This window comes from Neolamprologus brichardi, chromosome 22, assembly GCF_056152115.1.
Source record: "Neolamprologus brichardi isolate AB-2024 chromosome 22, ASM5615211v1, whole genome shotgun sequence".
Lineage (NCBI taxonomy): Eukaryota > Metazoa > Chordata > Actinopteri > Cichliformes > Cichlidae > Neolamprologus > Neolamprologus brichardi.
This window is the reverse complement of record NC_142124.1, coordinates 6,384,357-6,397,856: the sequence shown is the minus strand read 5'-3', so window position 1 is coordinate 6,397,856 and position 13,500 is coordinate 6,384,357. Positions and strand designations below refer to the sequence as shown.

At 41.7% G+C, this 13,500-nt stretch overlaps 1 protein-coding gene across 2 annotated transcripts; it reads right to left on the bottom strand.

Moving 5' to 3' along the window:
• Positions 1-571: 571 nt before the first annotated feature.
• daxx (death-domain associated protein) lies at positions 572-13,204 on the bottom strand. 2 transcript variants are annotated; one of them, XM_087835072.1, is made up of 11 exons: positions 12,894-13,204; positions 11,129-11,387; positions 9,597-10,046; positions 9,144-9,275; positions 8,890-9,006; positions 7,215-7,446; positions 6,607-6,776; positions 4,698-4,836; positions 3,621-4,155; positions 2,597-2,723; positions 572-1,562 (listed from the first exon to the last, which is right to left on the bottom strand). In XM_087835072.1, exons 2-11 carry the CDS (start codon positions 11,369-11,371, stop codon positions 1,503-1,505), a joined length of 2,205 nt encoding a protein of 734 aa, XP_087691198.1. In that variant the 5' UTR covers positions 11,372-11,387; positions 12,894-13,204; the 3' UTR covers positions 572-1,502. The 2 variants fall into 2 exon arrangements, with proteins under 2 accessions (XP_087691198.1, XP_087691199.1); XM_087835073.1 differs by lacking the exon at positions 12,894-13,204 and adding an exon at positions 12,199-12,349.
• Between the last annotated feature and the right edge of the window lie 296 nt (positions 13,205-13,500).

Below are 13,500 nucleotides of genomic sequence, written 5' to 3'. Positions count from 1 at the left end.
CACCGGTGAAAAACAGGCCTACTTCATGATTGACAGGTCACCACCTAAAGGGGGTTCAGCGTGACCTCGCCAAAACATTCAGCTCGACATATCAGGACTTAAGGAACAAATGGATGATGTCGACTACATCCATCTTTTACACACACTTTGTGCTGTTATTTATATTTCAGTGTCAACAGACTCCTCGACAAGCTGTACGTGTCATAACTTCCTGCGCTTTACTGCTGGTTATGATTAAAGACGGCTGGAAATGAGGCTCGTAAATATGCAGTTATTTCCTAAAACAGCTGGGCGTGTAGTTTTCAGCATACGTTACTCCAAAAGGAGGAGTGGATTTGTTTAGTACTACTTTTCAGACGAGGATTAATACATTCTGTGAGTGTAACATTATTTTAAAATCCTCAAAAGGTTGAAAAGTGTGGCTCACTGGTGTGTTTTAGATTTTAAATCAACAAAAGTCCCACATATGACTCAAAAGTAATTTGGTTAGTTCAGATTAATTCTTTTGTCTCCTGTGAGTGATGCAGCACAACATGTTTAAGCAGGAAGTTTTTTGGGGGGGTGGGGGATTGGTTTGCTAAGAGAACTTTCAGCGTTTCCGTTCCTGTAGCTGTTCCTGCAGCCTCACCAGCACCTGCCTCAGTAGGTAAATTACTCTATTTTAAACCTTTTAACTGAATTCATTTTGAAGGGTAATCGTGAGAGGAAACATCTAAACAGTGTAAATGTTTTCCTGTTGTCGTTGCTGCAACTGAAACCACGGCACAGCTCGCTCAGATCATAAATAGCAGCAAATAAAACAACATCAATAGAAAGACTTTAATAGAGAACATCACCTCACAGCCTGCTCTGTTAAGAAAGAACAGATTTGAAATATAAAAATGTAAACAAACTGGAAGTTTGCCAGAGCAGCCGTGACCAGTGAAATTCAACATCCGGGCCTCACGTCTGACTGCTCAGTTCAATTTTAATCAGGCACTGATTGTTACCTAAAAACACACCAACCACAAATCAGCGTTCAGGTCGAGTAAAAAGAATCCCAGTGAAGTATTTTCAGCTTCAGAGCAGTAAAAAAACAGAATGTATTTCACTATTTTTAGAGACACAATGAGTGGCGGTTAGTTTCCGTACCCAAAGTGCAAGAAGCAGCCGAGGTCAGCGTCAGCTCGAGTTTCCCTGCTCGGATCAAATGAAAACTTTATTCTGTAGTGCACAGCAGAGGCATCCCAGAACCTGCTGCTTCAGCTGGCGTTCATACACATTGAATCACAAACATTTCATTCCAGTTCTTTACAAAAACAGTCGCGTTGGCTTTTATTTGCTTCAAACCTCAGACTTCCTCTGCTGTAAATGGCTCTCGTGGACTTTGTCAAAGTAGTTCGCAGAAACTGAAGAAAAGAAGTCTCTGCGTCGAACACGAGCTGGAAGAGGAGAATGTGAAACCTCAGGAAGTCGACCAAAGAGAGCAGGTGAGAAGCTAGTCAGAGTTCTGAGGTTAAAGGTTAATCTGAGTCTGACAGGACGATGATCTCGTCTGGGTCACACTGTGTCGCCACGTTGACCTGCAATCACACAGCAGCATAAAGTATTTACTCTTCTGGAGAAACACTGAGTATCAGCAGAATAAAAACATCTTTAAAAACATGTTGATGCTGTTGACAGACGTACCGGTGTGTCCACATCACATGACCAATTTAAGGTGACGTGGCAACAAAATGCACCCTCGCTGAGCCTCAGTTTTTAACTTGTGTTAAAAGTGAAGACGTCAACTACATTCCAGTTTTTAGTGTTGAGAGGCCAAATAACACCAGAGGTATGATAATTCACACCATGCTTTTCAACGCCCTTTACTATTCATGGAAAAATTCACCTTGTCAGCCTATCACAAAATTATATGGCAACGCACCGTTTGGTTGCTTAGTAACAGACGAAAGTTTTAAGAGTGACGTCAAAAGCGAGAACAGCAATTTTTGAGATTTGTGGCATTAAGCTCGTTTGGAGTGAAGTGTGTCAAAACAACGATGCAGCTACAGCTGGACAAAAAAACCACCAAAGGCAGCCTTCAATGTAAACGCCGTCTCCAGGTGGACAACAGGAGGAGTGATACACATCCTGTTGTCAGGCCTGTGATGTGCCCCTCTGTTTTGTGGGCAACAGGAACTAGTTTTCAGAGTGGCACAAATAATTTGTGTGAATTTATTTTGACACCTGACTGTTCTGTGAACAGATACACACTTCTGAATGTAAGTAGTTGGATAAACTTGTTTACAAAATTTGTAAAAATAATAATAATAATAATAATAATTATATATATATATATATAAAAATCTAATTTACATGTATGTATATTTAGACTATAAAAATTATTTGTTAAACATTTAAACATATTTTGTAAAACCTATTTTACTTTAAACCACTTTGATTTTTCTGTTTTGTGTGTTATTTTAGGTCCATTGTGTTGATACAGTTTGTCAAAATGACAAAATAACTGTAAATCCAGACCCGTGAGGTGTTTTATTCAAAGTGTCGTCCTCACTGCATCGTTTCTATCCTGAATCGTGACTCAGCTCCTCTGGTATGACTCTGTTTGCCCCACCTTGTTTTTCTTCGGTGGCGGTGTCGACTGCGAGCTGCTGACCACTTCCTGCGTTGGCGTGTTTGCTCGAGTGGTCTCTGGAGAGTTGCAGCTCACAACGCCCATATCCAGAGGTATGTCCGCATCACTGAGGAGAATGAAAGAGCCGAGATCAACAAACATACAGAGAATAAATGAACCCAGAGAAATAAAACCATGAACTCAAGTTCAAAGAGCTGAAACTACAATTTAAATGAGAGCATGATTTTCAATAACTGGACATTTTCAAAGAAGTCACACATTTCAATGCAGCCTCGTCTATTAGACGCCGTCAGTGAGAGTCTCAGTTTATGAAGTGATGAACACAACAGAAATGATCTGGTAACTCTTGATACAAGCAAGAGAAATGATTTTGTGACCGAATAATTTCGGGGCCTCCATTAGAGCTCGTCCATTATTAATTTCCAGTTCAACTGTTACCTCACTGGTAATTAAACATGAGTGTTTTCACACTGCCACACTTATTCTGAGGTTAAATCACCACCAAGAAGTTTAATTAAGCCTGAATTTCTCATCCTGACACAAATTTTGGTTATTTAATTAAAAACTAGTCAAACCTTTCACATTCTGTTTATTAAAACTATTTTAGTTCATCGTGTTCAAAAGGTGAAAGGCCTCAGCGTCCCAGTAGACGCACTGATGGTTTCAAATTGAAAATGCTCCGTTGCGTCGATCTTGAACAGAGTGGAAACAAAGCCTCATCAGCTTTTCATGGTGGAGGAGTAAAACTGTTCCTCCTGAGAGCAGCAGGCCTCCATGCTGCTCTCCTACAGCTTTAAATATTACTATAAACACATTATAACACCTGCTTCTGCCTTCTGAACTTTGATAGTTTAGAACAGGTATAAAAGTTACAAAGCTAAAGAGCATCAAATATATTCACACTGACTTTGAGAAATAAGTCATTATTTGTTTGTTTGTATTATTAATTATCTCACAAACACGTTTTCATCGTGGACTCCTGACCTCTCAGCGACAGCCTCACCTGTCGTGGATAATTAGGTTCTTTCTACTCTGCGAGTTCCTTTCCTCCCACTTCCTCTTCTGGCTCCTCGTGGTTCTGGGGCTGGGCGGCGGAGACGTGCCATTGCTCGTCTGCGTGCCGCACCTTTCCACGCCGTCTTCTGGCGATGACGGAGATGCTTTCCCATTGGCTGCTGCTGTGAGGCCCGTTTCGCCTTGGTTGTAGTTTGAGAGGACGATTGACTCGTGACTGGAAGAATCTGCAGGTTCCTGTAAGCTCTTGTGGTCGCCGTTCGATAACGGCCTCTGGTCATCAGTCTGCATGGGCTCTGATTGGCTGGGGCTTTCTGCGGGGGAGGGGATATCAGACAGCGGCGAGATCTGGGACTTGGTCTCATCAGAAGCAGGACTCGTAACCTGCTCGTCCTCATCTTTCAAGCTTCCTTCTTCGCCTGCAGAAACGTGTCCAATCTGATCATCGTTCTGATCCTCCTTGTTGGTGCCTTCGCTCGCTTGTTCCACCTCGTTAATGTCGTCGTCCTCGTTGTCTTCTTCATCTAAAGAAAGAAGCAAAAAAGGCACATAAATATTTTCTTCTCTTATCTCTGCCCCCTTCATCTGGTCACAGTTTTTGAAATCTGATAACACTTATTTGACTGTACGAATTTATTCGTTGTTTAAAAGGGAGACAAATAACAGCCTAAAGGGAAGAAAAACAGTCTTTAATTGAGCCCAATCTGACGGATGAGTTTAAACATTGTCTGTATGAATTCTCACGTGTGTTTATGAGCCACATTAAATTGTTAATCATTCTGTTCAATAATTAAATCATACGTTACACATTATCAGCACAGTGTGGCTAACCTTAGCAGCAGTCCTAGCGGTGTCTTAAAATCTCAGAAACTCAGTTATGTTTTCATAAAATAGGAATATTTAGATCCTGGTACAGACCACAGAGGGCAGTTACCTAGACGCACACTCCTGTGTTCTATACATGCAGCTTTTACGTGCTGGTGAACAACGAAATTAGATTTATATCTAATTTGACGCTTGTCAGCCAATATGATGCTTCAATATAACCACATTTATTTGGTCTAACCTGGTCCATCCTGCTGAGTGCTGGCCTGGATCTCTTCCTCTATGTCTGGATCTGAGGATTCATCATCTTCATCCTCTTCCTCCTCCTCAGACACGCCATTCATCTCTTCAGGTTCCACTTTTTTTCCTGACGTGTGGCCCTGAAACGCAGCAAAGGAAATTAAACAAGATTCAGAACACAAACACATGGTAAAAGGCCTGAATTTGTATAGAGCTTTACTAGTCCCTAAGGACCCCAAAGCACTTTACACTACATCCAGTCATCCACACATTCACACTCACATTCACACACTGGTGATGGCAGCTACATTGTAGCCACAGCCACCCTGAGGCGCACTGACAGAGGTGAGGCTGCCGGACACTGGCGCCACCGGGCCCTCTGACCACCACCAGTAGGCAACGGGTGAAGTGTCTCGCCCAAGGACACAACGACCGAGACTGTCCAAGCCGGGGCTCAAACCGGCAACCTTCCGATTACAAGACAAACTCCCAACTCTTGAGCCACGATCGCCCAAACAAACACAAAACTAAAATCTTTTATAGTCTCATAATTTCAGATTAATATGAGACAAAACTAGGGCAGCACGGTGGCACGGTGGTTAGCACTGTTGCCGCACAGCAAGAAGGTCCTGAGTTCAATTCCACCATCAGGCCGGGGTCTTTCTGTGTGGAGTTTGCATGTTCTCCCCGTGTTTGTGTGGGTTCCCTCCGGGTACTCCGGCTTCCTCCCACCGTCCAAAGACATGCAGCTTGTGGGGATAGGTTAATTGGATAACCGAAATTGTCACTAGGTGTGAATGTGCAAATGAATGTGAGTGCGAATGGTTGTCTGTCCCTGTGTGTTGGCCCTGCGACAGACTGGCGACCTGTCCAGGGTGTACCCTGCCTCTCGCCCTATGACAGCTGGGATAGGCTCCAGCGCCCCCCGCGACCCTGAAAAGGAGAAGCGGAAGCGAATGGATGGATGGATGGATGGATGAGACAAAACTTTTGGGACGAAGTGAAACAAATAAACACTCCAGTTTCTTTGTTTCCCCCAAACACGACTCACAGGCTTATAAATGTTTTTCTTTGTCACATTACAATTTTTCCTCCCCACTATGTATTTTATATTTCTGAGCCAGCAAATTTTACTGACATTGGTAATTTTTTTTATTTATTAACTCCAACATGCCTCATCAGAACATAAATAAATAGAAAAGGCAAAACCTATGAGTTACATTTTTACTTCTTTCACAGCCCTGTGTGATTAAAATACTCTCTTCCTCTGCTTTATAAGATTAAACTGTAAAATATATTGCTATTCAATACACAAGATGTACCATTCATAATTCTTTTTAAGAAATAAAGCAGATTGATGTTGACAGAAAGATGTGTTTTATGTGTTTTCACACATAAAAATAAAACCAAACGGCTGCGTGTCAGGTTTATATTGTTGATTGTCATTTATGCTTAGAAATATCTACTCATATATGGTTAGAGTTTTATAATCAATGTCATGTTGGTAGAGGTTTGATCCTTAATAGTCTGCAAAGGCTTTGTGTGCATTCCAGAGTGCTCTGGCATTCACACCCACATCCTGGGAGCATGGGAGAGGTCGTACCTTCTTTTATTGTTTTATGGTAGGATAAATGTATCTATGTCTGTTTTAGGCTAAGTGCCTTTTGTTTAGATGAACTGCTGGACTTCCAGACCACCATCAATAAAAGAGCAGTGTTACGGGGGAGCGGACGAGAGCAACTGGGGTCAAGCGAAGGAACAGCGTTTGTCCAGTTCTCTCCCGTGCACGAGAAACATAAAGAACTTTGCCTACTCGTGTCTTGCTTTGCTGTGTAATTAAATTGTCTTCAACGTTCCAGCGAATAGGTTCAAGCTACAAACCTATCGCTGTGATGATGTTCCTCTGTTACCTCTTTGTCCTTCCTGTCTTTCTGCAGTCGTTTGTTCCTCTCCTTCTCCTCGGTGTCGTCCTGTTTCACAGCGTACTTCTTGATGACCTCCTCCAGGCTAGTTAGAGCGACTTCTCGGTTCGACCGCAGTTTCTTCAGCAGTGAGGGGTCCTTCAGAGCCGGGTCTGTGGCTAACGAGGGAGGCGGAGGGCGGAGAGACAAGAGGATGAACAGTTACATCATGAATGATATTCCAGGTGTTTTCTACTATTTAGATAAGATGTGGATAAAGAAAGAAAGAAGACGAATGGAAAAGGTCTGTGAGTTAGTGCTAATCCTTCTAAACACTCACGAAAGGACGATCAGAGAGATAATTAAATAAAATACATTTTATTAATTATTTTTTTTAAACATCAAAAACAACATAAAAACTGTCACAACGTTAAATGAGAGCAAAAATGTCAGCAGTGAGGAACTGAAAGTGTGGAGCAAACTTTAAAGTAAATTAATGAACAAATATTCATATTTTAATTTAAATCAACGCTCAGATTTGTGAGTAGAAACACTTCAGTGTGCAGTCAGACAGTGAAGCCCCACACGAGCAGCAGCATTTCTCTTTATTATCTTACCAGGCTTATAGGCGTCGGTGAGGCTAGAGCCAAAGTTGTAGACGAGGTCCAGGTGACGGCGGTCCTGTATGCGGCTCCCGGTCTCTCTGAACGCCTCCTGGGCGATCTGGTTTATATGCTTCCTGGTCAAGCAGAGGTTGTGGCGATCGTTGGCACGCAACACCTCCTGGAGGATGTCCTGGTAATCAGGAGGGTTGTGTCGTACCTCGGGACTGTTGATGAAACGCTCGATCTGACAAAGGGAGGAACACAGAGGACAAAACTCGAATGAAAATATAGCTCCGTGAAATTAAATAATCACAGATACAGATCTCTTCTGTGTGATCGCTGTTTGTTTCTGCCAGTTTGTGTTTTATAAAGAACTGCAAATAGTTTGGAAACCTCAGACAGAAACCATTAATATCAGCAAGAAACCAATAATGTTTTTATGCTTGGTCCTAATCTGTGGCCTAATCTCTTTTACACTGATGCTCACAGTTAATGTTAAATTAGAAACCTTTATCAGTTTATATTTAAGAATATTTTATCAGTAAATCTGAATTAGTCACAAACTAAAATGTAACCCAAATGTTTCATTAGATTATACGACAGCATCAGACCTGAATTAGAATCAAGTTTAAATGCTACAGAGTTCAGAAGAGCTCAAAATAAACAGCAGTCCTGAGAGCACACAGAGCAGAACAAGAAAGGTTCAAAAAATGAAGGGAACACTGAATCACTGCAGTGTAAGATCAAGTCATTTAAATTAAGGAATATCAATCAGTCCAGATGTGAATCCATTTCAACGGCTTTATATCAAATGAAAGTGTCAACCGGAGGACTGGAGAGGCGTCTTTTCAGGCAATCGGAAAAATACTAACGGCCATCAGAGCTCCCACTCAGCCTCCAATAACTTCACCTATTATAAAAATGTTAAAATCCTACGTCACTGCATTCTTGAGTTATAGCATTCATCCCACTGTCTCCAAAGCACTTGTTCAGTGGGTCATATGATTGTTAGGGTTGTCTTTGTGATTTGGCGCTGTATAAATAAAACTGCTGAACACGCTCACTGAGATGTGAGGGTTTAGGACGTGGTGCCACAGACCGTCTCCTCATCCTTAATGACCTTTCTCTAGTTTTGCTTTTTGTCACTGGTGGCAGCTTGAAGCAGCACCTTCAGGCTGCACAGGCAGTCCAGCTTCTCCATGATGTCCCATCCACACATGCAATCATAAGGAGGTTTGCTTCATCTCCCAGCATAGTTTCAAGTATGGAGCAGATCGTGGGAGACCAGCTGTTACATGAGGAGGCCTTAGTGACTTTGTGTTATACCGGGACTATTGGACATCCCCTTGTTTTTTTACTGTCATGTTTTTTCAACGGTGTATAAACACGGCATTGCCTTTGCTGTTTAATGTTTTTTTTTTGATTTTAACATTTCTTTACGGCCCTTTAACCGTCTGCTGATAATGTCTGCCTGGAATTTTCCACGAGTAAAGCAGCACATAAATGTGAGCATGCGCAGAGACTGAAGTGTAAAACCAGAGTTAACAGACAAAGTTTAGAACCACAGTCATCACAACTATATTTGGTTTCAATGAGGCAGTTAATGCAAAAAAAGCCTGGCTCTGTTGCAGATGCCTCATAATCCACCCCTCGGGTTAGAAAGTAGCCCCAACAACGTGCAGCTCACCCTCCTGTTGATCTCAGGGTAACGAGTGCTTTTGTAGGTGATTCTCTGTTCAATGGCTCGGCCTGTTAGTGTGCTGCAGCCCTTTAGTTCACACAGTTTTTCATAAATCTTCATCATCTGGAAAAAAAAAGGAGGACACGTGAGGGAGGTGTGAGCAGCTGCCACTCAGGCTGTAGTAAACATTTACTTTTTACAGCTTTAACGTCTGTATTAGAGAGTGGAAGCCACCGAGCTGCACCATACTGCAGGCTGACCTTGCGTTTGAGTTTGTGCTCCTGGATGAATAACGAGTCCTCCGCTTCCATGTCAGTGAGACTCAGCTCAGCCTGCTGCAGGCGGCAGATCTCCTCGTTGTACACCTTCAGCAGGTTCTCCAGGTACGCTATCTGAGAGGAACACACAGGGCAGACATGTGATCAGGGGTGATTTCCTACAAAAGTGTCAAACCCTGATTGTTGCTGAAAAATAAAAAAGGAGGGATATTTTATATTTTTAATAGTTTATATTTAATGGCTGCCTTAACCAGTGTGCTTTGATCTGTTTTACTCTCTTTTTCCTTTTAAAATGACTGTATTGAAGTCATTTTAAAAACACTGAGGCAAATTGTGCTGTGCAAATAAAACTGTATATATAATATACAGTATACAAATAAAACTTTGATTATAATCCCAAGATTCATTCAACAGCAGCACCTAATCCACACTAACCTGCTTCCTGGAAGCTCTTCTAGCTTTTCTCTCCTCTTCTCGGTCTGCCTCTCTGTTCTCTTGCTGTCCTGAGGTGGAAGGCTGCTCTTCATCTGCTGCCGGCTGCACACCTTCTTCCTCTTCGTCCAGGTTACCTTTACTCTTTCTTGTACTTTTGAGCGTGACGGAGGTAGACTGAAGATCACTCGACGTTGAGGTAGAAGGCCCGGGGTCAACCTTGAAGACGGTTTGCCTCTTCTTGATAGCATGCTGCTTGAGCACAGTACACAGTTCATTGATGTAGACAAATGTTTTAGAGCGGGTGGCCTGAGCGCGAGTCAAACATCGTCCCAAAGTGTTCCTGAACTCCACTGATGACAGGAAGTCCGGGCAGGCCTTGGAGTGCTTTGTCTGGAGGAAGGTCAAGACCTCCGGGCAGTCCTCTGTGAGGGGCCTGCAGTGCTCCACAAACTGGAGGGAAGAAAACAGGAAAAAAAGGATGAGATAAAGTAGAAAGTATGACAGATAAGGAACCAAAGAGAACAACAAGGAAGTGAAAAAAAAAAAACCCAGATGTCGCAAGACTGGTTTGACTCAAACACACGTCTGCAGTATAAAGTGGCCCAGGATTGAATGTATAGGGTGTATCCGTATATTTTCAAATAAGTAGGTAGATTTATATGAGGAAGTTTAGATCATAAAGTTGAATATTACATACATATTTAATGCCAGTGTTTATATCCTCTCACAGTACACTCTCCAACTAAAGCAACCTCACCCACCCCATCAGTTCATTTCTTAAACACAAAAAACTGTCACTATTAACGAGACTGTCATACAAGCCAAATTTAAAAAACACTTAACTGTTTGTTTTTATTATAGTTTTTTTTCTTCGTTATTTTATTATAGTTTTTGTTTAAAATATCAAAATGAAATATACAAAAATGGTCCAACTTTCAAATACTAAACGTGTTTTTTTTAATGACTGTTTTAATAAAACTGTTTTGCACCCAGTGGATGAGAGCTGTAGGATGTACTTCGCCTCATGCTGGGATAAACTAAATTGTACTCAGGAATTTGCATTTACTGAATCACTATGAGACAACATATAACAGGTTAAACACCATACAATCCCCTCTTATTTTTAAAGCTGAGTCACTGCTGACTAGTGAACTGTGGACCTTCCTGTGTTTCCCCTACAGGCAGGCTGGTCAGGCCCCCAGTGTGGTAAAGACCACCAGCTGCAGTCTAGAAGAGTGGAGCTGATCTGCTCAATGAGGAACTAACTGATGACACCACTGAGTTTCCCACAGTATTATTTGGGAAACATGGATCATCTCACTTGTTAATTTGATTTAAAAGTCAACATTTAAATATATCATGTTTCAACAATTAACCTAAAAACACACAGATAAGATTTTAAGTCAATGTCACCCAGACAGAAAAACTGAGCATTTAGAGCAATCTGAAGTCTGATACACATGAAATACTTCTGCATAAATGTCATTATTTTAAGTTCTGCTCATGAACTTTGGAACGTCATATAAACTCACCTCAGTGAACAACTTCTGATTCTCTGCCTGCAGACACTGCGTGGTCTTCTTCGCTGTAGCGAAGGGTGACTGGGTAATGTGTGTGGGCACTGGCATCTGAGCTTTGAGCGGCGAGACATTTTTGGCTTGAAGGTCAGGGCTTGATTTGGTGGCAGAGGAGGAGGGCTGAGGACTCTCTTCTTCTTCGTCTTCCTCATCGAGCACAATGATTTTATCTGCCATCGAGGCAGGAGCCACCGCCATTCAAAATGCCGGCTTTCTAAAATACAAACAGGCAGAATGACACCAGAACAGGATGACACACAAGCATCAGAACTTCAGTGTTTTCAAGATCTGTACGATATTTACATTGGCACAAAAAAGGTGACAAATTCTGGCCATGTGGGCACTTCTGATTATTTAAATACCAAAGCAGGGACCTGCTCTGTGAACAGACTTCAACAAACCCAGGATATTTTTATCTGGTTTCAAAGAGAACCAGTTTCAGGTCATATTCACATGAAAGATCTGAAACATAGACGAGTCTAATGACTGCAGAGTGACTACCTTTACAAACTATGATGTCAGAACACAAAATGAAGAGTAACACACAGAAAGGCTGAAAGCACCACAGCTGCCGCAGATGAAATTACTGTGTGTCTGTACGAGAAAATGTTTCAAAAGTGCTACATTAATGTGTGGAAAAGCCCTCCAATATCAAAAAAGTCAATTTAAAGTCAGGAATGAAAGCTGAACACGTGCACTTGTGCGCATTGACAAAGCTGTCACTTTCACAGCTCCACCATAAAGACACAGGAGGATCTGAAGTATAATTACAATTTTTTATTTTGTAAAATAAACACTATAGTGTGCAGATGTGTGTGAGACAGTTTCAGCTGCACCCACGTATAAAGGAATGAAATAATTTAAACATTGCTTGCAGTGAAAAGGGAAAAAGCAGGAATAAAGCTGAGTATAAAAATCCATATTTTTTACTGATGCTCACCAGAGTATGATGGTCAGTAGGTAATGGTTTTATACATGTATGCTACTCTTCTTTAACACAACCTATTGTGGATCAGCATAGTTACCTGATAATAGATGAAGCACCTTTGAAAGGTTTAAAAACTGGGGTTGACCTGAAGTCCCCTCACTATGCCCCAAATCCTGCTTCATAGAGGAGGCCCCTGGTTAGGTTCATGGAGTCTGTTTAAATCAGCTCTGACTGATGATCCCTTACCTCTGGATTAAAAAAACAGTTTAATCTGAGCAAATAGCTTCCTAAAACAGGGGCATGATCACTCAAATTCCCAAGCTGGGTAATGGATTTCTGGAATGACTGCTAAAATACCTTCTGTGGCCCTCAGAAGTCTCCAAAGTCATGTCAGTTGACTGCTTTCAACAATGTCCCGTTGCCTAGACAATTCACCTGAGGATGTGTGGACCTGTGATTTACATGCCACCATTTTCTATCATCAGTTAAACTTCAATAACTGGAAGGCAGACTCCTGCGTCCATATTACAGCATTAACACAGAAGCATCGAGAGTTTGTGAATTTGATGCTTCATTTAGGGCTACAGAAGCCGGTTGATCAGCGTTATCGTTCCGCTGTGTTTACTCGGAAAATAGGAAAACAAACAGGGGATAGCAGTTTCCAAACACATGAAAGTGAAACTAATAACGATGACACAGACAGCACATTACAGGTGGAAAACTTAAGACAGAAGGTTAAATAAAGCACGCCCACGCACACCGTAATAATGCGACAGTAGGATACACACCGACCTGTTCTTTACGAGCCGCTGGAGTTGACAACGAAACAAGAAAACGTTGCACCGCCGCAGGACATCGCAGCACTCCAGTTAGTTAGCTGACGTTAGCTCTGGAGGCTAGTTAGCATTCGGACTTTTCTAAGTAAAAAAATAACCTGCCAGAAAAAAAGTCGAGTTACGCTCTCATCGCCTCGTGAACCGGGTAAACAAACCCGAGATAACCTCTAATCTCGTTCGTTTTTATCAGACTGGATCTTCTTCATCAAAACAATGCCCCTTCACTTAGCTGTGCTATCGAATCGAGATCGAAAATGTACCCGCTAAACTCCGCTCAACATCAACGCCTCTGATTGGACGACAGATTCGTGACGATGAGTAATGCCATTTCCCATTGGACAGCTGCTGACGTGTACCGTTGATGTCAATTTTTATTACTATTATTATTATTTCTTTGAATGTACTTAATTGACCTTATAAAGCTTCTTTAATTGTTTTACATTTAGTACTTTTATATTTTGAACTTTTATCAGATTTACCGTTATTTTTGTGTTTAAGTTCAATGTGAGATTCAGAATGGTGAAGAAAGATGGTTTAAGCTACTTGGTAGGGGGGATATAGCC

What these genes read in the sequence shown, in the direction of transcription:
- daxx (XM_087835072.1), bottom strand. Translation starts at nt 11,371, where the DNA reads ATGGCGGTGGCTCCTGCCTCGATGGCAGATAAAATCATTGTGCTCGAT. An exon ending in GAAGAGCTTCCAGGAAGCAG is followed by an intron (nt 9,276 to 9,596) that starts GTTAGTGTGGAT and finishes TGTTCCTCTCAG; the next exon opens with ATAGCGTACCTGGAGAACCT. An exon ending in AAGACAGGAAGGACAAAGAG is followed by an intron (nt 4,837 to 6,606) that starts GTAACAGAGGAA and finishes GCTGCGTTTCAG; the next exon opens with GGCCACACGTCAGGAAAAAA.